This window comes from Euprymna scolopes, chromosome 12 (genome assembly GCF_053919585.1).
Source record: "Euprymna scolopes isolate OS-2025 chromosome 12, ASM5391958v1, whole genome shotgun sequence".
In the NCBI taxonomy this organism is placed as follows: Eukaryota; Metazoa; Mollusca; class Cephalopoda; order Sepiida; family Sepiolidae; genus Euprymna; species Euprymna scolopes.
This window is the reverse complement of record NC_136493.1, coordinates 136,079,934-136,106,802: the sequence shown is the minus strand read 5'-3', so window position 1 is coordinate 136,106,802 and position 26,869 is coordinate 136,079,934. Positions and strand designations below refer to the sequence as shown.

At 36.3% G+C, this 26,869-nt stretch overlaps 1 protein-coding gene across 3 annotated transcripts in view; it reads right to left on the bottom strand.

Annotated features, from left to right (window-relative positions):
* Window positions 1–26,869, bottom strand: part of LOC145291505 (uncharacterized) — a 76,313-nt gene that overhangs the window by 5,761 nt on the left and 43,683 nt on the right. For all 3 annotated transcript variants that reach the window (XM_080137428.1, XM_080137430.1, XM_080137429.1), the window contains exons 9-11: window positions 19,488–19,619; window positions 17,405–17,536; window positions 2,215–2,346 (exon numbers count right to left, since the gene is read on the bottom strand). In XM_080137428.1, coding sequence (XP_079993554.1) covers window positions 2,215–2,346; window positions 17,405–17,536; window positions 19,488–19,619 — 396 coding nt within the window. The remainder of the gene's footprint in view (window positions 1–2,214; window positions 2,347–17,404; window positions 17,537–19,487; window positions 19,620–26,869) is intronic.

Sequence of the window (26,869 nt, the reverse complement as noted above, 5' to 3'; positions counted from 1 at the left end):
ATGATTTAATAATCTGAACCAAATGCTATAAATTAATCATGGTGATATGTTTAAGTAATAACAATATGAATCAAATAAATTACAATGGTTCCAAATGCTTACTTAACAAACTGGAAAAATCTTTCAATCAACTTGTTATCTGTTTTGGCATCTTTGATTTAATCAATGATGTAATTTTAAGTTTCAATTAAATAAAGACCAAATTCTTTTAACTTTTATCAGAAATGACGTTGTGCGTTTATTCTTTTACCATTGTTTCTAAACTCATTCATTTTATTTTTCATGTTAAACTTATTTAGCTTTCTGGTACACTTGAAGACGGGTTTAACAAATCATATGTATATACTGCAATCGTATTTGAACTATTATCGTTGTTTACGGTGTGCTATTTTATATTTACAATCGAATTAGTATCGTTTTAGTCTTGCTATTGGCTTTATATTTATATAAAACATACTAGTAGTATACGCGTTCCAAGCCAGGTATAAGCAATAAATATAAGATTAGTTTTAATATGTGTGTGTTTTTTAAGTTGCTTTCTTTTCAGAGTATAAGAGAATGGTGTGTTTACAAAAAAAAACATTTATGAATAATATATATATATGTATAAAATTTTTAAAATATAAGTATTCACTGACACGTGTTTCGTTGTCTACGGCTCATCAGAATGGCAATATATATATATATATATATATATATATATATATATATATATATATATATATATATATATATAGTCATTCACATACAGCTGTATTTCGTTGCCTTACAACTCATCAGTATGGGTAGAGTAGCACGTTATCTAGAAGAGGATTGAACTTTCAATCATCGCGTTGGCAGTTCTACCTAACGGCTCTCGGGATCGGTCCTCGCAAATAACCTTAATAAATATCCATTTGTTTTAATAAACACTCGTTCGTTGCTTTTACATAAATAACGTGCACACGTTATTCATCTTGTTGCCTAGCATATATATTCCATAATTCATAATCATAAGTGTAATAGTTTAAAATTTTATCGAACACACACTATCAAGTACATATTATATACGCATGCAAAAACCCTTTTAAAAATGTATTACTTCATATGACTCGAATATAGACGTAGAGAATATTACATCATTCGTAGTCATTCATGCTGATGACACTACCATCTATGGTAGCACATCTAAGACCGTAAACGACCAAGTTCTCTCCGATTCTCTCTCCTCTGATCTTGAGCACGAGGTACAATGGGGAAAGGAGTGGCTGGTTACTTTTAATGCATCTAAAACTAAGCTTTTGTCTGTACATCATCAACGCTCTGATCCCCATCTGGTATCAATTGGAATGAATGGCTCACCTCTTGGGGAGGCTTCATGTTTTGACAAGCTTCTTAGCTTGACCTTTACTCCTGATTTGAAATGGAACACGTATAGCAAACCTGTTGCCAAAGCCGCTAGGAAAATGGTGGGATCCTTCTATCGATCCAGTAAATATCTCACTGCTGATGCAATTCTCTATCTATATAAAAGCCAAGTACGTCCTAGGATGGAGTACTGTTACGACATCTGGACAGGAGCTGCTAGAAAGGACTCTTCCTGCCTTGATAGAGTTTAAAATAAACTTCATCGCCTCACAGGAAATATTCTTTTCTCTTCCTTGCAACCTCTATCTCACAGAAGAAATGTTGCAAGTTTATCTCTGCTTTATCGTTATTTTCATGGCAAGTGTTCGAACTTCAATCTATGGTCCCTCCCTCGTCAAACTTTCACAATAAATACTCTTCTAGCTGAAAACACTATCAATAATTCCCCCCACTCGTTATCTGTGTCTAAACCTAAACGTAGATTCAATGAACAAAGCTTCTTTCTTAGAACTGCACGCTTGTGTAACTGTCTTCTGTTTTCCTGCTTTCCAGCTGACTACAATATGGTTGTCTTCAAGTCCAACGTAAGCAAGTTCTTGATGAGTTTTCCACTTAAGTTAACAAATTTACCGAATTTCCATTACTAACGATTACTGTATTGTCCAATTTTACTACTGTACACTCTTAATCCTTATCCTCGAGTGGTCTCTGGGCCTTGATAAGTGGTGATGCCTATGTAAAAAAATATTACTTTCTGTATTATTGTTTTGTATCTATTAAAAAAGTTTGGGATAGGAATGGATGCGAGTTTACACTAGCTTACACTAAAGCACATCATACATAAAAGTAACAAAAATATATATTCACCTGGTTGTAGGCAAAGTTGCTCTGTACAGGCAATTTTCCCATTTGGGCCACAAAAGCAAAAGTTGCAATCAATCTTGAAACTCTTTCCAATTTTATATGTTTTTCCATTTGCCGAGCAAGTTTTATTTTTTTCTGTGAAATAATAAAATATGAATTTATAACATTTCACTTATTATTTCAAGATTACTTTTTTTTTTTTATCTCGGGCGTTATTCTCACCAAGCATTTCTTTGGATGTAACTACCACTTTCTTTCAAGTGCATCTTGTCGAACTCGCCAATCTTTATTTCGACTTCGAGAATCTATATAAAATTTGGAGCGTAACCCTTTAAACTGCGGGGAGGGGGGAATTATTTTCGTTACGTTATCTATGACCCTGTAAAATTCTTAATACGAGGGGCGTTCCAAAAGTAATGTTTTATATTTCTGTTCTTCCTGAATTGATCAGAAGTGGTTGCAAAGTGCATTGTTAGGATGACTGAACTTATGGTCTGAAAGTTTCATCACTCTGTTGCAGATATTGACACTCGTAAGACTCGGAGAAAGCAATGGGCGTGCGTCAGAAGCAGGGATGCGTCAATGAATTCCTGGCAAACATTATTGAGAATGGTGGTGACTATGTAGAAAAATAAATTCTGGAGCACAAAAAGTTCGCTTATTTTAATAGTACCACTTTTGTTTTCGTAGCTATTTAACATTTTGATTTAAAAGTTAAAATTTTAGTTTTACTTTTGGAATGAATTTCGTTAACAAAGCGCGCTCCGGATGACTATGTAGAGCAATCGTTCGTCGCTGGTAAAAGTGCATTTAGAATAGTGGTGACTTTAAATTCTGGAGCACAAAAGGTCGTTAAGTTTTAATCGTCCAACTTCCGCCTTCGTGACTCTTTAATTTTTTTAGTTTAAAAAATAGTAGGCTTTACTTTTGGAATCACCTTTGTATTTTTTAAAATTATTTTCTTAGCTGATATCATCTGTAGTGAGGAGTGACCCTTAAACTTCCCGAAGCCGGTCTCTTAAAAACTGGTTATTATTTAGTATTGTATCCCTTGCGCCACAAGTCCAGCATATGTCTAATGAATGTGCAAGTTTATATCCGTCGAAACATTGTGAGAATAAAATCCACAGTAGTTCGAATACTCCAAATAATACAAATTATGAATCATCTAAAAAAATTCCTAAACATATTACACATGAAAAACGGGAATTAAAAAATAACTCAGAGTTTATGAAAATGATACATATCGAGAAGCAAAAATCTCAAATAAAAGATGAAGTTGTCCTCCCTGACACATTTTAATTTAAACATATATTTAACACATCATATTTCATATCCGACGTGATTTTTGATGGGTACTATACTATTGTTATCTTTTTCTGTAATCCACATATGAATGTTTTCTTAGTTCCTCAGTTTTTTTTGGGGGGGGGGGGGGTTTCGGATAGACTAGTATATTCATGAAGTCGAACAACGACTACAATTTAAACCTTAACGAAATTTTATTTACTTATATAGACTATATTATATTTCTCTTTATCTGTCTGTCTCATAAACTGCTGAGATCTCAATAAAATTTAGTATGGACCTTTGTTATGAAAATGAGCAGCTCGTCCCCCCTCGCCAATCTTTCACGAGAAACACCCGTCTGGCTGAAACTACTGTCAATAATTTTCCCCCACTCTTTATCTGTGCCTAAATCCAAATGTAGATTCCATGAGCAAAGCTTCTTTCTTAGAACTGCACGCCAGTGGAACTCTCTGCCGCTTGCCTGTTTCCCACCTGACTACAACTTGGACGTCTTCAAATCCAACATAAACAAACTTCTGACAAATCGCCCTCTTAAGTAAGACACTCTATCAAAACCCCCAATACTAATGATTACTACAATACTATCTCATTGATTACTGTACACGCGATAACCCTTATCCCTAAGTGGCCTTCGGGCCTTGATAAGTGGTGACCCCATGTAAAAAAAAAAGCTAAGTATGATAGCTTATGTTCAATGTACATTTAAGGATTAATAAAGAATAGCATTTAATGCCAAACTTGGCACAAATTTAATCATATTCACTCATCGATTTGGTATAAAGCATTCATTTTAAGTCAACGGGTTATAACTTTCGCCCCTTTTTAACGGGCTAAAACGTCTAGTGAATATCCATTTCTTTAACTTTAAATTGAATCAGTACTACACCGAGAAGATTTATTCACATCCTACAAAACATGCCATATTTCGGGAAGCTATTCTTAACTTGATTATTATTTTCAGAATGTTTCGGCCAATGTAACAACCGATCCTCCTTTAACGCTGCATCTCAATCAGTCTAGCTCTTTTGGAATTAAATTAATAGCGTTTAAATTTTAGATATGTGTAGTAATCGATATAGAATATTCTGTCCGTCAGTAGGCAAGTCGGTCACGCATTTTTATTAGTCTGTCAATTAAGTTTGAAATAGTTTTCTAAAACTAATTTTCTCTCCTTGCACCACCAATGCTCGGATCATTATTTCTACTTGATCGAAATGAATGACTATATCCTTGACGAAAATTTTATTTGATAAGTTCGTTAAGTTAACTTTCACTCCAAACTTGAAACGGAGGACTCACATCAAAACTGTTGCTGGGAAAATGGTTAGATCATTTTACTATTCTTGAAAGTACCTCATTTCTTACAAAACCCTCAACTTGTATAAAAGCCAGATGCTGTAACAGAGCGCGTATGAACGTGTGGTGAAAATGAGCAGGAGCTGTAAGAACTCTGGCTTGCGAATATATTAGCAGCAGTAGCCGACAAAAAGGCACATATGCAAATTCGAAAGTGTGCGCAAGCTGGTGCCACAAGAAAAAATATACCACGTGGTCAGAAGAAGAAAAGGTGCGGTTGAAAAAGATGGACGTGTAAAGTCGAAGATGAAAAATGGCTGTCTACGGCAGGAATGTAGTGTAGCAGAAAGGAAAACGCCGACTAGGTGAGGTGGACATGTGACCCTGCAGTGAGAGCGGCAAACTCTTTAAGCTGGTGTTGAGATGGAAAGAAAGAAAAACGGTAATAAACGACATGTGTTAAAAAAGAAAGAAAAGCCGATTCGGATTTATTTATGTTTGTTTGTTTGTTCCTTTTCGACCGTACCGGACGACGTGGGGGTCCGAGAGAGTTTTGAACCGTAACGAACATGATTCGAGCGTAACGGTCACGTTACAATACATCCTAAGACTACTACTGTTTTATATATATATATATATATATATATATATATATATATATATATATATATATAAATTTATCTATCTATCTTTCTCGTCAGTAATATATATATATATATATATATATAACATTAGTAGTCTGCCACATATATCTGTGTGTGTGTGTGTGTGTGTGTGTGTGTGTGTGTGTGTGTGTGTGTGTGTGTGTGTGTGTGTGTGTGTGTGTTATATAACAGTAGTGCTGGGGTACTACTGTTATATTTAATGAGATGCCGCCCGGAGTACTCTTTGTTGCATTCCACCGTGTTCTTTAAACTAAAAAATAAATAAAATTACTACGCTTCTGTTTTTTTTTTGTTTTTTGTTTTTTTTTTTGTTATTTTTTTTTTTTTTTTTTTTTTTTTTCAGAAAATATCTATTCCGGTTAGAAAGAATATTATTATAGAACAGAGGTTCTCAACTAGGGGCAAACATTATATCCCGTAGTTGAGAGGTAAATAATTTGGATTAGGTCATTAGTGAAAGTTCAGGAGTGTTACCTGGGATAATCGAAGACACTACAAACCATTTGAATATTTTGAAGAATCACTTCACTGGCTACTTTTCAAAAGGCATGAATCCAACGGAGACCTTTTGCCACTGAACTGTCAGAAATAAAAGATGACAGCCTATTAAAAGTGGAATTGATTGATCTTCAATCTTCTGCTACTCTTAGAGAAGAATTTCAAAATTTGATATTAATTGTTGGTAAAGACTCAGATACATTCTTGCACTTTACTCAGTGTACTTTCCTTTTATTCCTATGCACTTATTTGAATCGGGGTTCTCAAGTTTAGTAGCAGCACAGACAAAGGCCATAAACCACCTGATAGTCAATGATGGTATGAGGTTAGCATTGATCGAAACAACCCGCATCAACAAACTGATTCACTCAATGAATCGGCTGTTTTTCCACTGGTAATGCTTTTTGTGTTTCTGTTCATTATCTTTTTTTTTCATACAAATTAACTTCATAATTTCATTTTTAGAAAAGTTTTGATTTTCTTTATTTTTGCGATACGAAAGAATAATACGATTTTTTTATACAAAACCTAAAGTCTTGAACAATAAAACAGGTTCTTTTTTATCTTCTTATTTTTCTGTCACTTTATGATGGCTATGAGTTTTTTTGTTTTTTTTTGTATGAGTGTGGTGTAAATGGAAAAATACATAAAGGATTCAATGATTGAGGAAAGGTTGAGAATAGGTAATATAGAGGCATTTTTCACTAATCATATGCATAGCCTCTGCTATTTATGTCATTCATATAAAAAAAATTCTTCACTTCTGTATTTGTTTTTGTTATTAAGTTGACATTATTATTATTAGGTTCAAGCTGTTCTCCGCTGGGAAAAGCTTTAAAGATCGCATGTGGCGACATGGATTTTAAGCAGACGTTTAAACGAAAGCAAATCCTTCAACCAATACATATTTTGTTTATTTGGTGATTTTAGTTACAGTTTTGTGTAGACGCCCATTCTTTGATTTTAAACATCGTTTTATTTTTAAAACAGATGACAAGTATCGTGCAACGACGATGAAGACGCCTTTTGGTTACTGTGGGCGTATTCAGCTGCAACTGTGCTCTAAGCGGACTGCTGGTTTGACTCGAGATTAATGCGGGAGATCCATAATAGTTTACCAATAGTCAGATATTAATGCATAAACTCCTTTCAGTTATGTAGTCGACGCGTTGTTGTTTTTAATTGTGACTTTTTTTATGTTTTCCGGGCTAACTGCTGAATTTGGGCCACCTGAGCATACAACATCCTTTATATTTGCAGTGCGTTTTTAAAATTAGCATACAACTGCTTAACTATTGTTTTTTGTTTGTTTTTTTTTTTTTGTTGTTTTTTAATTTTCTTCCTTTAAAGATTGTAATGCTGGGTATGGGGCAGCCAAACCAGCTGCCAACATTGCCATGCTTTTTATTGAAACCAACTGAGAGCTCTTTTTAGTATCCTCATTGTTCCCTTAAGTGCAATTGTCTAGATTTCTTTTACACTTGGTTCACCAGGAATATTAGTTATGTAGGACTTCAGGTTCTTCTTCATAAGCCATGTGACACCTATAATAACTGGTATGATTGATATCTCCTTAAGATTCCAGTTTCTTTTCATATCATACATAAGACCTTGGTATTTGGTCTGTTTCTCTCTTTTTGTTCAGACCGCCATCATTAGGGACACTCACTTCAATCAAGGTTGCAACTCTTTCTGACTTGTTCCATATAACTATGTCAGGTTTCATAGCAGTATCTTCAAGGTGGGTTGCTGTAGGGATTACATTGTCGTATTGTATGGTATATAAGTAATTTCCAACTATTCTTTCAGCTTGATGTTCCCAGGACTTGCTGCTACACTGGATGTTTAATTTTTTACAGATGGTCCAGTGAAGGTACTTACATACTCCATCATATCTCACTTTATAGTAGCAGTCCCCTCTAAAAGAACCTTGCAACTTGATATCAGATGACTCGCACTTTCCAATTCTGTATGACAGAACCTGCATATGTTGTCATTACTGATACCTGCCATCTTCTTGAATGCATTGGTCACCAATCCCTGGTCTTGAGCAGCCATTATGACCCTTTTCTGATCGTGTTTGAGGGTTCCTCTTTTGAGCCAGTCGAAGGAAGCTTCTTTGTCTGTGTATTCCTGAGAGAGTTCCCCCTCAAAATACTGTGCACGCTGATGTTGGCCCCATTCTTTAAGGTTCATCTTTTGGAAGGTGTCGATATATTTCTGCCGGCTCTTTCTTGATATTTCTGTGGCACGCTTGTTTAGTATTTCATCCTCATCTGAGAGACATCCTTGACCAAAATACTTGGCCAGCTGGGTGACTGATGTTGTTCTGCTGGCTCTCGTCTCTTGATGTTCGGATACTATTGAGAGGGTATGGTTCTGGGAGCTTCTCAGATACTGGCCGGTGCTCACAATAGTTGCCCTGTGTTGATGATTGATCTCTGAGAGTTCCAGACCTCCTTCTCCCCTGGGCAAATACAGTCTTCGTAGACACTGATTTCCATATATTATTTTATGAAGCGTTAGTAATCTCCGTGTCTTTACATCTAGCCGGTTGATGTATTTTTGTGGCCAGTCAATGATACCAAAGCTGTATGTTATTACTGGCATAGCAAGCTGGTTGGTGGCAGTAATTTTATTTTTATTTGTAAGCTGTGTTTTTGCAGATCTTCCTTACACGGCATACATATTCTTTACTAATCTTCTCCCTCATCTTGGCATGCTGTATGTTCTCGTTTTCCTCAATGCCAAGGTACTTATAAGGCCCGAGCTCTTCTAGATCCCTGATGTCAATGTCTTCATTAAGCTGCATATTTTCTGTGTGGCTCTTCTTCCCAGCTCTGAGTGTACAAAATTCATCCCGATGTCATAAGAGAATGTGTGTACTACTTGCAGAAGCTGGTGCAGATCGGTGTCAGAGTTAGCATATAGTTTAAGATCATCCATGAAGAGCAGATGGTTTACTTTCTTGCTTGGATCTCGATGGCGTCCCTGACTCAAATTACAAGTGCTCGGATTGTTATTCAGGAGCTTGCTGAGTGGGTCTATTGCCATACAAAAGAATAAGGAAGAAAAAATGTCACCTTGGAATATTCCCTTCTTGATTTTTACTTCTGGGATGATGCTCTTTACTCCATAGTGATTTAATGATATCGTGGTTTTTCCACATCTGAAGGTGAGCCGCCAGGGTGGATCTTGTATAACTCAAGGCACCGAAATAACCATGAGTGTGGTACGCTGTCAAATGCTTTCTGGTAATCGATCCATGCCATGCTCATGTTTGTTTGCCTCTTCCTACAGTCTTCTAAGATGGTCTTGTTGATCAATAGCTAGTCTTTGGTACCGAGGCATTTTCTTCTGCACCTTGTCTGCTCTTTTTCAAGGTAGATCCCAGAAGATAGATGGTCATATATACTATCGGCTACCAGACCAGCGAAAAGCTTGTAGGTAGTCGTTAGGCAGCATATTGGCCTGTATTTATTTGGGCGTTGTGTCTCCTTGGTCTTGGGTATGAGGCCGGTGTCCCTCTCTGTCAGCCAGGGTGGTGTTGCTTCTTTACCTCTTAGCATCCTGCTGAAGCAATCACTGTAGTGGTGGTGGAGTGCAGTCAATTGTTTCAGCCAAAAATTTTGGACATTGTCGATGCCAGGTGCTTTGTGGTTGGATAATTGTGCCAATTTTCTTGTAACCGTACCAGAAGTTATAAATGGTTCTGACATCTGGGTCTTGTTTTCATTGAGCCTAATAATATTTTCAATCCACTGGGCTTTTTGATTGTATTTGACTTCTGTTCAAATAGAGGCCTCCAGTAGTTTTCCAGGGCTTCCTCTGCAGGTGGACTATCTACAGTAATGTTATCCCTTATAAGCTGCCTGTAAAAAGTCCTTTGGTTTGTTTTAGACTGCCTATTTTGAATTTGGGTGTTGATCTTGTTCTGGTTTTTAATCCTCTAGGCAAGTGCTGGTATTTTTGCCTCCAATTCCGTAGCTGTATTATACAACCCTTCAATGTTCTTATGGTGGTATTTGGTACAGAATATTCTGATGGTAGTCTCAAGTCGACCCTATACCGAGGGATCTGCAAGGAACTGCTTTATTTGGCTTAATTCCCTCCTGCAGAGGTTCAGTTGTTTTTGCAACTTGGTCTTCCAGTGAGGTGTGTGTCTGGAGACTCTGGACCCTATTCGATGACTGTGATTGAATGTCCGAGGATGAAGTTTTCAGTCGATGTAGAGCCCAGCTGCATATGTGATATGGTTGAGTTCTGTGAGCGCTACTGTTGTTGGTATTAGCCTCTTGAGAGCGATATTAACTTTAACTATAACAGTCTTTGCTCTTCCATCAGCTTGGATCTTGGACAAACGGTGTCTGTCCTTCATTCTCATACACCTCACCTCCTCAATTGTGTTGCTAAGCTCTTCCTTTAAAGCTAACTGTTCATCATCTGCTTCTGGAAGTACATCTGGTGGTGGCGGTGGTGGTCTAGGTGATTGTGGTGGTGATTGAGGTGATGGTGTCCTGTTAGGTGATGTAGATTTCTGAGTCGGTGGTTGTAGGGTTCCCAACAGAGAATTTGTAAGTACAGGTGTTATGTCAGCCGTAGACTCCAGAGGCACAGGAATTCCAGGGGAGCTGGGCATGTGCTGAAAAATTTGGATAGGTTCTGATAGTGAAGTTGGTGGTTGTTGTTGTTGTTGGAGTAGGTCTATTGTGGGAATTTTTATTGGGTTTTCCAGAGGACATCTGTTGCTCACCAAAAGAGCTGTTATTTTTGAAGATATGTAGTCTAGTTCTCTTGTGGTGAACATTTTGAGGCTGTTATAATGCTGCGTTGTTATTCTACCTGGAGAGATGTTGGCTTTTCCAGGATAAAAATGAAAAAGGATTCCCCTCTAGGTAGCTGTTCTGTCCTTTTGTCTTTGATGCTTTAGTTTTGCATATTTTGTTGCCCATATTAGTGTCCACCTTTCTTCCCTTTCTCATACCACCTCCGTCTTGTCTCCTCATCCTTTATCTTATAGTGGTCTTCTTCTACAGTCCTCGGAGCCTTACGTCTAATGAGATCTACTTCATCTTGTGGGATATATCTTCCCATCTGTGAGATGAGGGATCGCAGGTTGTGTAATGATATCTCCTTTTTCTCCGCTGGGAGGTTCGAGGCTCTTACTCTCTCGGTAAGTATCTCTCCTGCGCTGCGTCACCATTTCTCAAACCTTGAGCAGTGGTAGCAGTACAGGAGGACCTTCTTCTGTTCGACAGACCATGACTAGGTTTTAATCCCCCTTCTGTTTCTTTTGGGGATCTGTCAAGCGAGATGGAGGCAGGACGCTTGGTCCATCTTGTCATGGACTGGTTGCTCTCCTTGTGTCACCTCTGAGGTGAGTGGTGCACCACCTCTTGAAGCAAGAAGGTTCGCACCATTGCTTTCCTCTTCCTGCCTGGTACGTAAACAGGTTGAGGGACCCTTTTTATTCTGGGCGACGGCCATCCAGTTTGTATCCATTTTTCAGCATTTTTCATGGTTGTTCCTCATTGTCCACGGTTTCTTATTGGTTATTCGAATCTTCCCTCTACCTACCTTACATAAGTAGAGGGGGTGCTTCCATCCGGAACCTGGGGGACGCACTGGATGGCCAGAGGAATACGGCTCACCGAATAGAACTTGAATAACACCTATAAAACAATTTCTTGCTTGAACAGTATTTTTCATGTCAGAAAGCAATGATTTATCATCACACGGTATTCATATTTTCCATTAGTTGGTATATTCAGTAGCTTTACTTAAATAATTGTAATTTGGAAACTAATAATCTGATTGGGCTTAAAATACTTATAAAAATTAAGTCATCACGATTATTTATATAAAAAGCTTGATGTTCAAATTCTCCCTGGGCAATCGAAAATGTTATGCCTCTTGTTCTCTGAAAACCCACCGATCTTTTTACAAATACATTTCACAAATTCAGTAAATCATGTAGGACAATGACAAACCTTTTATTTTAACTAAATTTTGACGAGGACACATGGCTGACGGAACGAGAACATGCTACTCGAATGGATAAATAAATATCTCCGTTCGAAATTTCCTGCAGATTCTAGAGTTCGACATAAAGATTCCTGAGTTCGAGAAAGTACACCTGAAGAAGGTAGTAGGTTACATCGTCCGAAACGTTGTGAAAATGACACTTCAGGTGAGAACAGTAGTCCGAATAATTCAAAATAATACGAATCCACTAACGGAGTAATTATGAAGAATATTTTGCAAAAGTGTTGGTATAAACGGTGCCTAATCTTTTTCTTTCAAAATATAATAAACTAGCTCTACACGGCGTTGCCTGGGAATCTAATCTTTTTCTTTCAAAATATAATTTTAAACGTGAATTTAAATGCTTATATTGATCGGAATTTTCTCATGTTTATACGTGTTGCTTTGTTGAGTCACCTGGCCATCAGGCGACTTAGAGAGCAACACATATGCTAAAAAAAAACATTACTAAGCAGACCAAGCCCAGAGATTAGTAGCATTTTGAAAACAAAAATTATACACCCTTAAAAGTTCGGCGATGGAAGAGAGATAATCTTTTGTTGGTCTTTATTAGGGTTGCCTCTTTGTCAATCATATTTTGTTTTCACAAATACGAAATAATTACCATAAAATAGAGACTAAACCAAAAATACGAAAATTACTACGGAGTCAGTAACTTTACTCTTTTCTTTTTCAAGCAGCAACCAATATGCCTGAGGACGATCTAAGGCCATCCAACCGAAACGTTGCACAAATAACACTCAATATGAGAACAATAGTCCCATCAATACAAGTAATATAAACAATCAGTCCTCATCTAAAAAATCAGAACTTTAATTTAAATGCCTTCATACACCTTTCAAATGTCTACAAATCACATTAAGTAATTCATTATTTATTTCAACTATGAAGCAAAGATTAAAATGGCTGACTTGCCGAAATGCCTACTGATGGATTCAGTTTTGTGAAATATAAATTAATTTTTTGCTATTGAGTTATTGATTTTATTTATTTTTTTTTTTTACAAGGAGGTCACCACTTATCAAGGCCCGGAAGCCACTCAGGGATAAGGGTTATTGCATGTACAGTACGTTGTACGTTAGTGTTGAGATTTCATAAAGTGTCTACTTAAGGGGGCGGTTCATCAGAAATTTATTTACGTTGGATTTGAAGACATCCAAGTTGTAGTCAGGTGGGAAACAGGCAGAAGGAACAGAGTTCCACTGGCGTGCTGTTCTAAGAAAGAAGCTGTGTTCATGGAATCTACGTTTTGATTTAGGCACAGATAGAGAGTGGGGAAAATTTTTGACGGTGGATTCAGCTAGACGGGTGTTTTTCGTAAAAGAGACCAGAGATTGGAGCTTTTATTACATATTCGGTAATTAATAAACAATTGATACCAATTGCTAAAGTACAGGAGTGACCCCCAGATACTTAGTTCTAATCGCTAAAAGTTACTAAACTATATAAGATAATCACAAAGACTAACTGGTTTCTATTAAATCACCGATTTAAGCATCGTCGAGCCTGGTCAGTACTTAAGTTAGCGACCATTTGGGAATACCAGGTGATGTAAATGCTCTCAGTTTATCTCGGCATTGTTTGCAGTCGCACTTAGTTTAAAACTAGAATTTTAAGTCTTTTATTCTTTCAAGTGCCCTCTTCACAATTGAAACGTCTCTTCAAATGATTTTATTGTTTTTCAAGGAGGTCGATTGAAGTGATCGGCTCGCATAACTACCATTCCTTGTTCTATTTTAGAGCTTTCAAACTTCTACCAAGGCTTCAGATTTAGTCTAACTTACTATTTGACTCATAACAGGAGGAAGATCAGATAGGGTCATATTTTTAAGTACAGATCTATAAAATTGTATATAGATTTGGTTCGATTACATTGATTTCTTTTAAAGTAGTACACTGATACGGCATCTCGTTATATCACCGAAGTTAAGCATCATAGAGCCTAGTCAATATTAAAATGGGTAACAATTTGGAAATTCTAGGTGATTTGTATGTGTTCTCTGCTTATCTTGGCATTGTTTCCAATCATCCTACCCTTCCATATTGTCACTGGAATCAGGCAGTATTGACTCAGGAGAGGAGTGGTTAGAGATTGTGCAATCCTTGCTTCACAATTCAGCACATGCCATCCATCATCCTGGAGGGATGATCAGATGCTCATTGTCATTGCAATGGATGAACATCCATAAACATTAATATACATATTGGGCATGCATATGGATATGGATACTAAGGATGGGGACTATGGAGTTGTTCGCCTCTAGGGGTTCAGAGATGACAAAGGATAGGGGTGGTTAGTAATTGCGCAATACTTGTTTTACAATTCAGTGCATGTTATCCATCATCTCTCCGGGATAATCAGATGGTTCTTGTCATCTCCTACAAACCTTAGCTGTTTTCGCCGTCTGCATCAAAACTGCCGCATGAATGTTTACTTAAGAATGTATGAATAAGGATGCAAGAGGATAATATAATGAATAAAAATATGAAGGTGTGGAGGTTTTTGTTTGTTTGTTTTTTGTTTGTTTTTGTTTGTTTGTTTGTTTTTTGTTTGTTTTGCTTGTTTTTTGTTGTTTTTTGTTTGTTTTTGTTTTGTTTTTGTTTTGTTTTGTTTGTTTTGTTTTTTTGTTTTTTGTTGTTTTTTTTTGTTTTTGTTTTTTTTTTTGCTTATTTTTCATTTTTCCTTCAAGTGTTCATTGTTTTAAGTAGCGTTTCTTATAATTCTTCCTTACGGTAGTGTATTATTTATTTCGCGTGTTCACTGTACGCCTTTTTTTTAATTATTAGTAACCTGCATTTTTCAGGTTCAATGTTAAGTAAGCATTTGAATAGTGTACGGGTCCATGAAAACGTAAAAATAGAAAATTGCCAAATTTCGGGATATATGCCACACGTACGAAGCTAACTACGTGGGCCATACCATTCAGCGTTTGGAGGTTAGAATTTCTCAACATATCCCCCCTTCGATACGTAGGCACAAAAAATGTCCAACATTCGGGCGTGTGCAGGCTCATAAGTCAGCAATTGGTGAACATTTATTGCAGCGCCAGTTCAGCACTGGAGTATACACGGATGAAACTTCCTCTATCTTACACGCTCGAAAATCACACTGGAACATCCACCTAAAAATTCTCGAGGCGGTATTAGTTTACGCCAACTGTCTCTGTGTAAACAGAAGAAACATACGCATAATTTGTAACTCATGGGTGTTCGATGAGATTGTTTTCTTTTTCTCTTTTTCCCTATACTATTTTTCCTACTCTCGCTAGTAATTTATAGTCTTTTAACCACGTTTGTAAACGATGTTGCCCCCACCACCGTAACCGACGTTCATTTCGAAATTATCGGCCGAAAGACATTTCAATAGAGTTTTTTTTTTTCATCCAACTCCTTATTTGTCTAATTCATGTTTTTTTAAACATTGAATTAGACAAATAAGATGAAAAATATTTTAGAAGTGTATTTTGGTTTCTTTTCGTTTACCAAGTTTATCTTCTTTAATCATATATGGTTAAATTATTAAAAAAAATAAACACCAACAATTGATAATAATAATAATAATAATAATAATAATAATAATAATAATAATAACACTGCGCCTAGTATTATTTAGATGTTTCATAAAATATTTAAACGCAAATAGAGTTACAATCAATTAGGTTCCCATGATTTTATCAATGTTATGATTTTGTGATCAACCATTGCGCTTTTGAACCAGGCTTCACGTTGGTGTTCTTAAGACTTTTGATAAGTCTCCATATTTCACAATTTTTCTCCATATGGTAAAAATTATCATCTGTTTGATTATACATTGATCTGTCTGTCTCTGTCTCTGTCTGTCTGGCTGTCTGTCTCTCTCTCTCTCTCTCCCACACACACACACACACACACACACTCTCTCTCTCTCTCTCTCTCTTTCTTTCTCTCTCTCTCTCTCTCTTTCTCTACCTCTCTCTCTTCTAGTTAAGGAATGAAAAATATAACTAATCAATGTAAAAACGTCTCTCTCTCTCTCTCTCTCTCTCTCTTCCTATCTATCTATCTATCTCTATCTCTATCTCTTCCTCATTCTCCTTTCTAGTTATCCCTGTGTTAGTCCCACCGGATGTTTTGTCACCTCAGTTTTGCTTAAGTACTCATAATTCCTAATTGGCAACTTATTTCTTTTCCTCCCACCCAGTACACTCCTGACTCAGAGAAGATATAGCTCATATGGTATGGCGCAGTTGTATCTCAGTTTTCCTTGGAGGTAGACATCACTTTGTTCTTCTGGGATGTCCAGTCACCCCAGTTGACCAACGTAGGCAAGATTTCATGATATATATATATATATATATATATATATAGAGAGAGAGAGAGAGACAGAGAGAGAGAGAGAGAGAGAGAGAGTTTTGTATTTTTTCCTAGTTGGAATGAAAATCTTAGATATAAGCGCATATTATGTATCATTAGGCTACTCTATAATATTTAATATACAATTAATGTTTTGGTATTTCTTTTATAAGTTTTATTTACAATTTATTACTCTTTCAGTCTTGTAACTATGAGCTTAGCTAATGTAATATCTTAATTTTTCCTTAGTTTTATAATTTTTTTACTGTATTATTTTATATTAATATCAACAAGATATAAGTGATTCAAACTGTTCAAGAGGAACTGGAGATATATCCTGAACCAGCAAAATAAATATATATTACAAAATAATAACATTATAAACATTTCTGTATTGGGGCGTATAAACACCCCATGGGGCTAACCATGTTTGGAACACCCAGGTGACAAACGCAGGGTTAAGGGATAAGTTAATATTACTAATAAATGTTAAAATTTGTCTGTCTGCCTCTCTCTCTCTCCTCTCTCTCCCCCTCTCTCTCACTCTACCTACCTACCTACCTACCTACCTTACCTACCTATTTCTATATATCTATTTATCTCTATCCTTATCTCTTCGTCATTCTCTTTTCTTGTTAAGGGATAAGTTAATATTACTAATAAATGTTAAAATTTCTCTGTCTGCCTCTCTCTCTCTCTCTCCTCTCTCTCCCCCTCTCTCTCACTCTACCTACCTACCTACCTACCTACCTACCTTACCTACCTATTTCTATATATCTATTTATCTCTATCCTTATCTCTTCGTCATTCTCTTTTCTTGTTAAGGGATAAGTTAATATTACTAATAAATGTTAAAATTTGTCTGTCTGCCTCTCTCTCTCTCTCCTCTCTCTCCCCCTCTCTCTCACTCTACCTACCTACCTACCTACCTTACCTACCTATTTCTATATATCTATTTATCTCTATCCTTATCTCTTCGTCATTCTCTTTTCTTGTTAAGGGATAAGTTAATATTACTAATAAATGTTTTAAAAAAATATACTCACTCGTATTAAGGCAACGTTTTTTTGTACATGCTACACCTCCATTTGACAGACAACGGCAAGAGTTACACTCAATCTTGAAATGACTTCCGACTTCATAAGTTCGTCCATTTGCTTTGCAATTCTTGTTTGTTACTTGAAAAAATAAAAACGAAAATAAAAAAAATAAAGTATGGTTAATGAAAATGACACATACTGAAAGGTAAAACATTCAAATAATCACAATTACAGATAAAATGCTTCCCCTTACATGCATATCTTCAAAATGTATGTTATGCATTATATACAAGTGTGCATTGTGTGCATACATGTATATGATCTCAGATTAAATTTTGGCATCAGGAAAAAAGGGAATATACAAATCAGTTAAATACAAAAAGTAATGATAGAATCCCAAATATTTTTCATTACCTCTCTCTCTCTCTCTCTCTCTCTCTCTCTCTCTCCATTTCTCTCTCCTCTCTCTCCCTCTCTCTTCCTCTCTCTCTTCCTCTCTCTCTTACTATCTCTCACTGTCTCTCCCTTTCTATCTCTCATATGCATACACACTCTCTCCCTCTTCTCTTTCGTACACAAACACTGTTTCCATCTCTCTCACGTACGCACACACACTTTCTCTCTCTCCCTCTCATGTACACTCTCTCTCTCTCTATCTCTCTATGTCTCAAGTACACACACACTCTCTCTCTCTCTCTTATGTACACACACACACACTCTCAAGTACACCCACTCTCTCTCTCTTTTATGTACACTCTCTCCCTCTTATGTACACACACACACTCTCTCAAGTACACCCACTCTCTCTCTCTTTTATGTACACTCTCTCCCTCTTATGTACACACACACACTCTCTCAAGTACACCCACTCTCTCTCTCTTTTATGTACACTCTCTCCCTCTTATGTACACACACACACTCTCTCAAGTACACCCACTCTCTCTCTCTCTTTTATGTACACTCTCTCCCTCTTATGTACACACACACTCTCTCTCAAGTACACCCACACTCTCTCTCTCTCTCTCTCTCTCTCTCTCTCTCTTATGTACACACACACACTCTCTCTCTCTCAAGTACACCTACTCTCTCTCTCTTTCTCTCTCTCTCTCTTATGTACACACACACACTCTTTCACAAGTACAACCACTCTCTCTCTCTCTCTCTTATGTACTCACACACTCTCTCAAGTACACCCACTCTATCTCTCTCTTTTATTTACACTCTCTCCCTCTTATGTACACACACACTCTCTCTCAAGTACACCCACTCTCTCTCTCTCTCTCTCTCTCTCTCTCTCTCTTATGTACACACGCACACTCTCTCTCTCTCTTATGTACACACGCACACTCTCTCTCTCTCTTATGGACACACACACTCTCTCTCTCAAGTACACCCACTCTCTCTCTCTCTCTCTTTCTCTCATGTACACACACTTACTCTCTCAAATACACCCACTCTCTCTCTCTCTCTGTCTCTCTTATGTACACACTCTCTCTCTCTTATGTACACACACACTCTCTCTCAAGTATACCCTTTCTCTCTCTCTTTCTCTCTCTCTCTCTTATGTACACTCTATCTCTATCTCTCCTTCATGTACACATACAGTCTCTCTATCTCTCTGTTACAAACATTCTGTCAATCTCTTTCTTTACTTTCTTTATCCGTATATCTCTCTCTCTCTCTCTCTCTCTCTCTCTCTCTCTCTCGCTCTCTATTCCATACATTCAGTCAATATGTCTTTTTCTCTTCTCTCTTTTCCTGCCTCTCTCCTTTTCACTATATTTCGGTTTCTCTCTCTCTCTCTCTCTCTCTCTCTCTCTCTCTCTCTCTCCCTCTCTCTCTCTCTTTATCTATCTATCTATCTATCTATCTCTTTTTCTTTCTCTCTCTATCACACACATTTCATCAATCTCTCTCTTATTCTTTCTCTTTTATTTCGTGTTCTGTTTCTCTTTCTATCCATATCTCTCACGCTCTCAATCTCGTTTTTTCTCTCTTCTCTTCTCTCTCTCTCTCTCTCTCTCTCTCTCTCTCTCTCCCTCTGTCTTTCTCCGTCCGTCCAGCTAATAAATGTTCAAAATATATTTACCCGATCTTCGGCAACGTTTTCTTGTACATGCAACAGTTGCATTTACTCCACAACGGCAAAAGTTACAATCAACCTTAAAATGGCTTCCGATCGCATAAGTCTTTCCATTTACTGTGCAAGTTGCGTTTGACGCTTAGGATAATAAAAATGAAAATTACAAAGGTAAGGCACACTTCATTAAAATGGCGCCTGTCGAAAAGTAAAAGTTTCAGATAATGTTCATCAAAAATGAATCATCTCCCCTAACACATTTTACCGTCATAAAATATGTTATACATAACATACATTTATAAAATATATTGCAGATTCGACCTTTTTTCAATAGCCACTATCATGTTGCATATCTTTCGTGGAAAGCAGCCGTGAAGAGCTTATGTTGTTTGTTTATTTTCTTGGTCGTAATCCTAAAATTGGTATTTTCTTTTATATATTATGCGTAACATTAAAATAGTATCTTCTTTTTATATATTATACATAATTTTAAAATGGTACTTTCTTTTTATATATTATACATAATTTTAAAATGGTATTTTCTTTTTATATATTATGCGTAACTTTAAAATGGTATTTTCTTTTTATATATTATGCGTGATTTTAAAATGGTATTTCCTTTTTATATATTATGTGTAATTTTAAAATGGTATTTTCTTTTTATATATTATGCGTAATTTTAAAATCGTATTTTCTTTTTATATATTATGCGTAATTTTAAAATGGTATTTTCTTTTTATATATTATGCATAATTTTAAAATGGTATTTTCTTTTTATATATTATGCATAATTTTAAAATGGTATTTTCTTTTTATATATTATGCGTAATTTTAAAATCGTATCGTCTTTTTATATATTATGCGTAATTTTAAAATGGTATTTTCTTTTTATATATTATGCGTAACTTTAAAATGGTATTTTCTTTTTATATATTATACATAATTTTAAAATGGTATCTTCTTTTTATATATTATACATAATTTTAAAATGGTATTTTCTTTTTATATATTATGAATAATTTTAAAATCGTATCTTCTTCTTATATATTATGCATAATTTTAAAATCGTATCTTCTTTTTATATATTATGCGTAATTTTAAAATGGTATTTTCTTTTTATATATTATGCGTAATTTTAAAATCGTATCTTCTTTTTATATATTATGCATAATTTTAAAATGGTATTTTCTTCTTATATATTATGCGTAATTTTAAAATCGTATCTTCTTTTTATATATTATGCGTAATTTTAAAATGGTATTTTCTTTTTATATATTATGCATAATTTTGAAATGGTATATTCTTTTTATATATTATGCGTAATTTTAAAAGGTATCTTCTTTTTATATATTATGCATAATTTTGAAATGGTATCTTCTTTTTATATATTATGCATAATTTTAAAATGGTATTTTATTTTTATATATTATGCATAATTTTAAAATGGTATTTTCTTTTTATATATTATGCGTAATTTTAAAATCGTATCGTCTTTTTATATATTATGCGTAATTTTAAAATGGTATTTTATTTTTATATATTATGCATAATTTTGAAATGGTATCTTCTTTTTATATATTATGCATAATTTTAAAATGGTATTTTCTTTTTATATATTATGCATAATTTTAAAATGGTATCTTCTTTTTATATATTATGCGTAATTTTAAAATGGTATTTTCTTTTTATATATTATGCGTAACATTAAAAAACTATTTTCTTTTTATATAGTATGCATAATTTTAAAATAGCATTTTCTTTGATAATATAGAATTATTGTATATGATGAAATGAAAATAAGTTAATCTGCGCGATTTAGAGTATTTAGGTAATATATTGAAAGCCTATTGCTATACATAACTGAAACACGGAGATTTAGAAAAAAGTATTAAACCTTCTTTTTTTTTTTTTTACACAGTGATCACCACTTATCAAGGCCCGGAAGCCACTCAGGGATAAGGGTTATTGCAAGTACATTAAGTTAGTGAGGAGATTTGCTGAAGTGTTTACTTAAGGGGGCGGTTCATCAGGAACTTGTTAACATTGGACTTGAAGACATCCAAATTGTAGTCCGGAGGGAAGCAGGCAGACGGAACAGAGTTCCACAGGCGTGCAGTTCTAAGAAAGAAGCTTTGTTCATGGAATCCGCGTTTTGATTTAGGCACAGATACAGAGTGGGGGAAATTTTCCACAGTGGATTCAGCTAGACGGGTGTTTCTCGTGAAAGATTGGCGAGGGGGACCAGAGATTGGATTCAGACGAGCATCTGCCATGGAAATAACGATAAAACAAGGACAGGCTCGCAACGTCTCTTCTGTGGGAGAGAGGTTGCAGGGTAGAGAAAAGGGCATCCCCCACTAAGCCACGAAGTCTAATTTGTACTCTGTCAAGGCAGGATAGGCTGTTTTTAGCAGCTCCTGCCCAGATATGGCAACAGTATTCCATCCTTGGATGTACTTGGCTTTTATATAGATATTGCATCAGTAGTGAGATATCTTCTGGAGCGGTAGAAGGAACCCACCATCTTTCCAGCGACCTTGGCAACAGACTTGATGAACGTGTTCCATTTCAGATCAGGAGTAAAGGTCAAACCCAGAAGCTTGTCAAAACACGGAGCCTCACCCAGACGAGAGCCATCCATCACAATTGATGCCAGATGGGGGTCAGAGCGTTGATGATGTAAGGATAGGAGTTTGGTTTTGGATGCATTAAAGGTAACCAGCCACATCTTCCCCCACTGAACCACGCGCTCGAAATCAGAGGAGAGAGAATCAGAGAGAACTTTGTCATTTTCAGCTTTTGATGTGTTGCCGTAGATGGTTGTGTCATCAGCATAGATGTCAACGAATGATTTAAGTATGTGTTTAGGGAGGTCATTGATGTAGATCAGGAAGAGAGTTGGGCCCAGGATTTACCCCTGGGGGACTCCAGCATTTATATTGCAGGCCTCCGATTTTTGTCCATCGACCACTACTCTTATGAGCCTATCGGAGAGAAATGATTTAATGATTGAGAAAACATTTCCCGTTATACCGTAGCTGGAAATCTTGTGAAGTAGACCCTTATGCCATACCTTGTCAAAGGCCTTTGATATGTAAAGAGCAATTGCCCTAGAAAGAAAGCCTTTGTCAAGAGATTCACTTATCCTGTGGGATATAACTGTCAGCACATCTGCGGTAGATCTTGCAGAGCGGAAATCATATTGTGTGTCACTAAGAAGGTTATTCCTGCTGAGGTGGTTGACTATTTCTCTATTTAATATGGATTCCAGCAACTTACTCATAACACACAGGAGACTTATAGGTCTGTATTGAGAGGGAGATGACTTATCACCTGAATTCTTAAATATAGGGCAAACTGAAGAGGTCTTCCAGGGAGTCGGAAAGCACTTCTCCTTAAGGCAGCGCTTAAATAGTTTCGTAAGTATGGGAGCAAGTTCTGTTTGAAGCTTTTTTAACACTATAATTGGGATGCCATCAGGGCCAGTTGCTTTACTGGAATCTAGGTTCTTTATTAGCTTGGCGACCTCATGCACGGCTATTTGTATGCTACCCAGCTTGTTCTGTGTTATAGGAGGAAATATGGGTTAAATAGAATCCGACTTAAAAAAAACAAACAAATATACCTGCAATAAAACTCAATAGTTGGCCACGAAGACATAACATTGATAAATTCTTGGATACATGATTAACTTCAAGTAGTTGCTCATTTGCAATGGACGAGAATAATTTCAAATCACAGATTATATAAACGCACGAAACAAAATATGGATTACAGTGACTCGCAAAAGAATTTATCACCTAGAAACAAACATGTAATGCCCAGAAAAAAAGACCACATCTTTAAAACACTCATTCGTTCTGATGCAACTTGCTGATAAGGAAATAGAGAGCCATATATTTCGTACATAAATTTGGTACATGAAATTGGATTAAAGTTGAAATCGTTTTCACGGTCGTTCTTTTTCATCACTGTGCACGTTAAATGTTGTATAGCATACAATTACTTGAAACATGGAATTTTATCATAACCGTCGGTTGGTTGGTTGGTTGTTTTTGTTTGACGGCATATCAACCTTTTTCAGGTTATTTAATGCCGAATCTAGTTATTTTGAGGAACGATTTTTAATGGGGTATATTTGTTTGTTTTTTTTTAAGTCGGATTCTATTTAACCCACAGTTGGGACCCTAACAGGTATTACCACTCCGGGTCAGAATGGACCTGGGAGCAATGGCAATTAAAGGGTGGCTCCACACTCCCAAAGGCCCGCAGGGTGGGGCCTCACCATCGGATATAGTTTTAGGTCATATCCAGGACCCATAACCGTCGGCAATACCAAGATCAAACCTATTTTTGTTTTATAGCAATTGCGATGAAATTTTGTTTGGGTCAATCTCCATGTTTCAGAGATAGATAGCAATATACGTTCAATATATACTCTAAAAATTCTCAATAAGAATTTACGTACATTTAGTGGTATACAATTATTTGCAGTAAGTCAGTTGTGTCATTCGTATTATATATATATGTGTGTGTGTGTGTGTGTGTGTGTGTGTGTGTGTGTGTGTGTGTGTGTGTGTGTGTGTGTGTGTGTGTGTGTGTGTGTGTGTGTGTGTGTGTGTGTGTGTTTTATTTACGTTCACTAAATCGCCACTTAGATTAAGGGGCTACTGTTTGGAACCATGCCTAGGAAAGATTGACAAGTCAACTTTTAAGCTTCTGGATATCAGTACAGTCAGGGAAGCAGGTATCAGAAAGGGAATTCCAAAGCTTAGCTGTTCGAGGGAAGAAACTATGAGAGTAGAAATCTTTCTGGTATTTAGGAACATCAAGAGTGAAGGGGTGAGATTTTATTGCTAAACGGGTTTGTCGGGCATATGTACATCGAATACGTTCATCAGAGCATATTCCATTAAAATACTTGTAAAAGGCACAGAGATGCAGCATTGCGTCGATGAGACAGAAGATGGAGTTTAGTCTACAAAATGGGACCTATTAGATTGCAAACTCTTTTTTGGACCCTAGAAATAGTGTAGATTATTATCAGATTACAGTTTATATGAATGCACAAAAACGAATATATCGATCGTAGTTATCAACAAACGATTTCTATCATCCAGATTCGATCACAACCCGTCTTAGATGCGTCCAATCATGTCTGCAATAACATCTGCTAATTGGTTTGATCTGTCATGTTTAATTTCAGACAGGATGTAAAAACACCTTCAAAAAGATGTTTGGTCTAAGCAACAATAATAAATGCAGGTTCTGTAGCACTGAGGTTGAGAGTGTGGGCCACCTGATTCTGGTTGCAAAGTCCTACTTGGAGACGGTTATTATACAGATCGCCATAACGGAGTTTGCAAATACCTTCACTGGAAGATATGTAAGAAACTCAACATTCAGTGTAGTAAAAACTCCTGGGAACATATACCCGAACGAACAGTTGGGAATGACAACTACACTATTCACTATGACTACATAATCCCTACTGCTACATATCTTGAAAATGCAGCTGTTAAACCAGATATAGTGATTTGGGACAGAGCAAACAAAAAAGCGACCGTAATAGAGGTCAGTGTACCCAATGATACAGGGCTTAACAGAGTTGAGAGGGAAAAGATTACAAAGTATCAAGGACTTATGTATGATATGAAACGAAATTGGAAATTAAAAGACGTTTCAATTATACCAGTCATCATAGGAGCAACTGGGCTTATGAAAAAGAACTTTAAAAAGTACATAGCAAGCATACCCGGTGAACCAAGTGCAAGTGAAATACAAACGATTGCACTAAAAGGGACGGCTAGAATCCTGAAAAAGATCTCTTGGTTGGACTCACTAAAATAGGGGTAAATGTCAGACATCTGGTTGGATGTCTCATCCCCTAGAAGAAAAAGTTTAAGAAAAATGAAAAAAAAGGGAAAAGCCATATTCTTGTAAAATATGTGGCTATTCTTTTTCTCAAAAAGCAAAGTTAGTGAGACATATGCGTACCCATACTAGTGAAAAGCCATTTTCTTGTGTACTGTGTGGATATTCTTTTTCTCAAAAATCAAATTTAGTACAACATATGAGAACGCACACTGGGGAAAACCACCACCTTAGATCAGTGCAACAGTTGTCGGTAGCTACCCAACAGATAACCCTTACAGCACAAAGTCCAACAGAAGTGCATCACTCTATATCAGGAACTCAAATGCCTACAGAATCCTCTACACCAGCTCACTCTCACTATAAAGCAGGTAACACATCAGGTATTCCATCAACGTGTGAAATAACTCCTTCACCAGGAAAACCTCCACCTTGTGTTTTGCTTCCAGAACCAGATGATGAGCAATTGGAAATAGAAGAGGAACTCTGTAACACAATAGAAAAAGTCAACAATATGAGCATGGAAGAAAGGCCTAGGTTACCTAAAATACAAGCCTCAAGATTCTTTAAGTCATTGATCATCAAAGTCAATATTGCTCTTATAAGGCTTGTTCCAGAAGAAATAGACCTCAGGCAGCTAAATAACATCACATATGCAGCTGGGCTGTACATTAGCAACAAAATACTTCCTCTGAATAAACACCAAAATAGAAATAAAATACCTAATATAACCAAAGCAACACCAAAATGGAAAGCCAAGCTGATAAAAAAAATAAACACCTGTAGAAAGGAACTTAGCCAATTAAAGCAGTTCATGAATAATCCCACAGTGGAAGGTAGACTCAGAAACATCGTCAAAAGAATCTGTGCGAAATTTAAAACAAATTGTAAAAATATCAGAAGCATAGTGAAGGAACTGGAAGGCAAAATACCAGCCATTGCCCAAAGAATTAAACATCGCATGGCAAAGATTCATGCAAAGACACAGAATAAGCTTTTTGCAAACAATCCCAGAACTTTCTACAGGAATCTAATAAGAGAGGAAATTAAAATCCAAGATCCCCCATGTAAACAGGAATTAGACGATTACTGGAGACCCTTATTTGAAAAAGAGGAAGTACATAACGAAGAGGCCCAGTGGATCGGGGATATTATCAATGCAAACAAAAATAAAAGAGAAATGCCAGAGCCAGAAATAACGCCAGATAAGATAAGATCAAAGCTGGCACGAGCTTCAAATCACAAGAAACCTGGCATCGACAACATATCTAACTTCTGGTTAAAACAGCTAACAGCATTGCACGATCATTATAGCAGATGTTTCACCAGAATGTTGAAAGCTTATGAAGCGACACCATCATGGCTATTAAAAGGCGATACAAGCTTAATAGTTAAAAGCACAGAAACCAAAAACCCTAGCAAATATCGCCCAATATGCTGCCTAACCACGACTTACAAGCTGTTCACTGGATTAATAGCTGACAGCATATATGACCATCTTTCATCCGGTGATTATC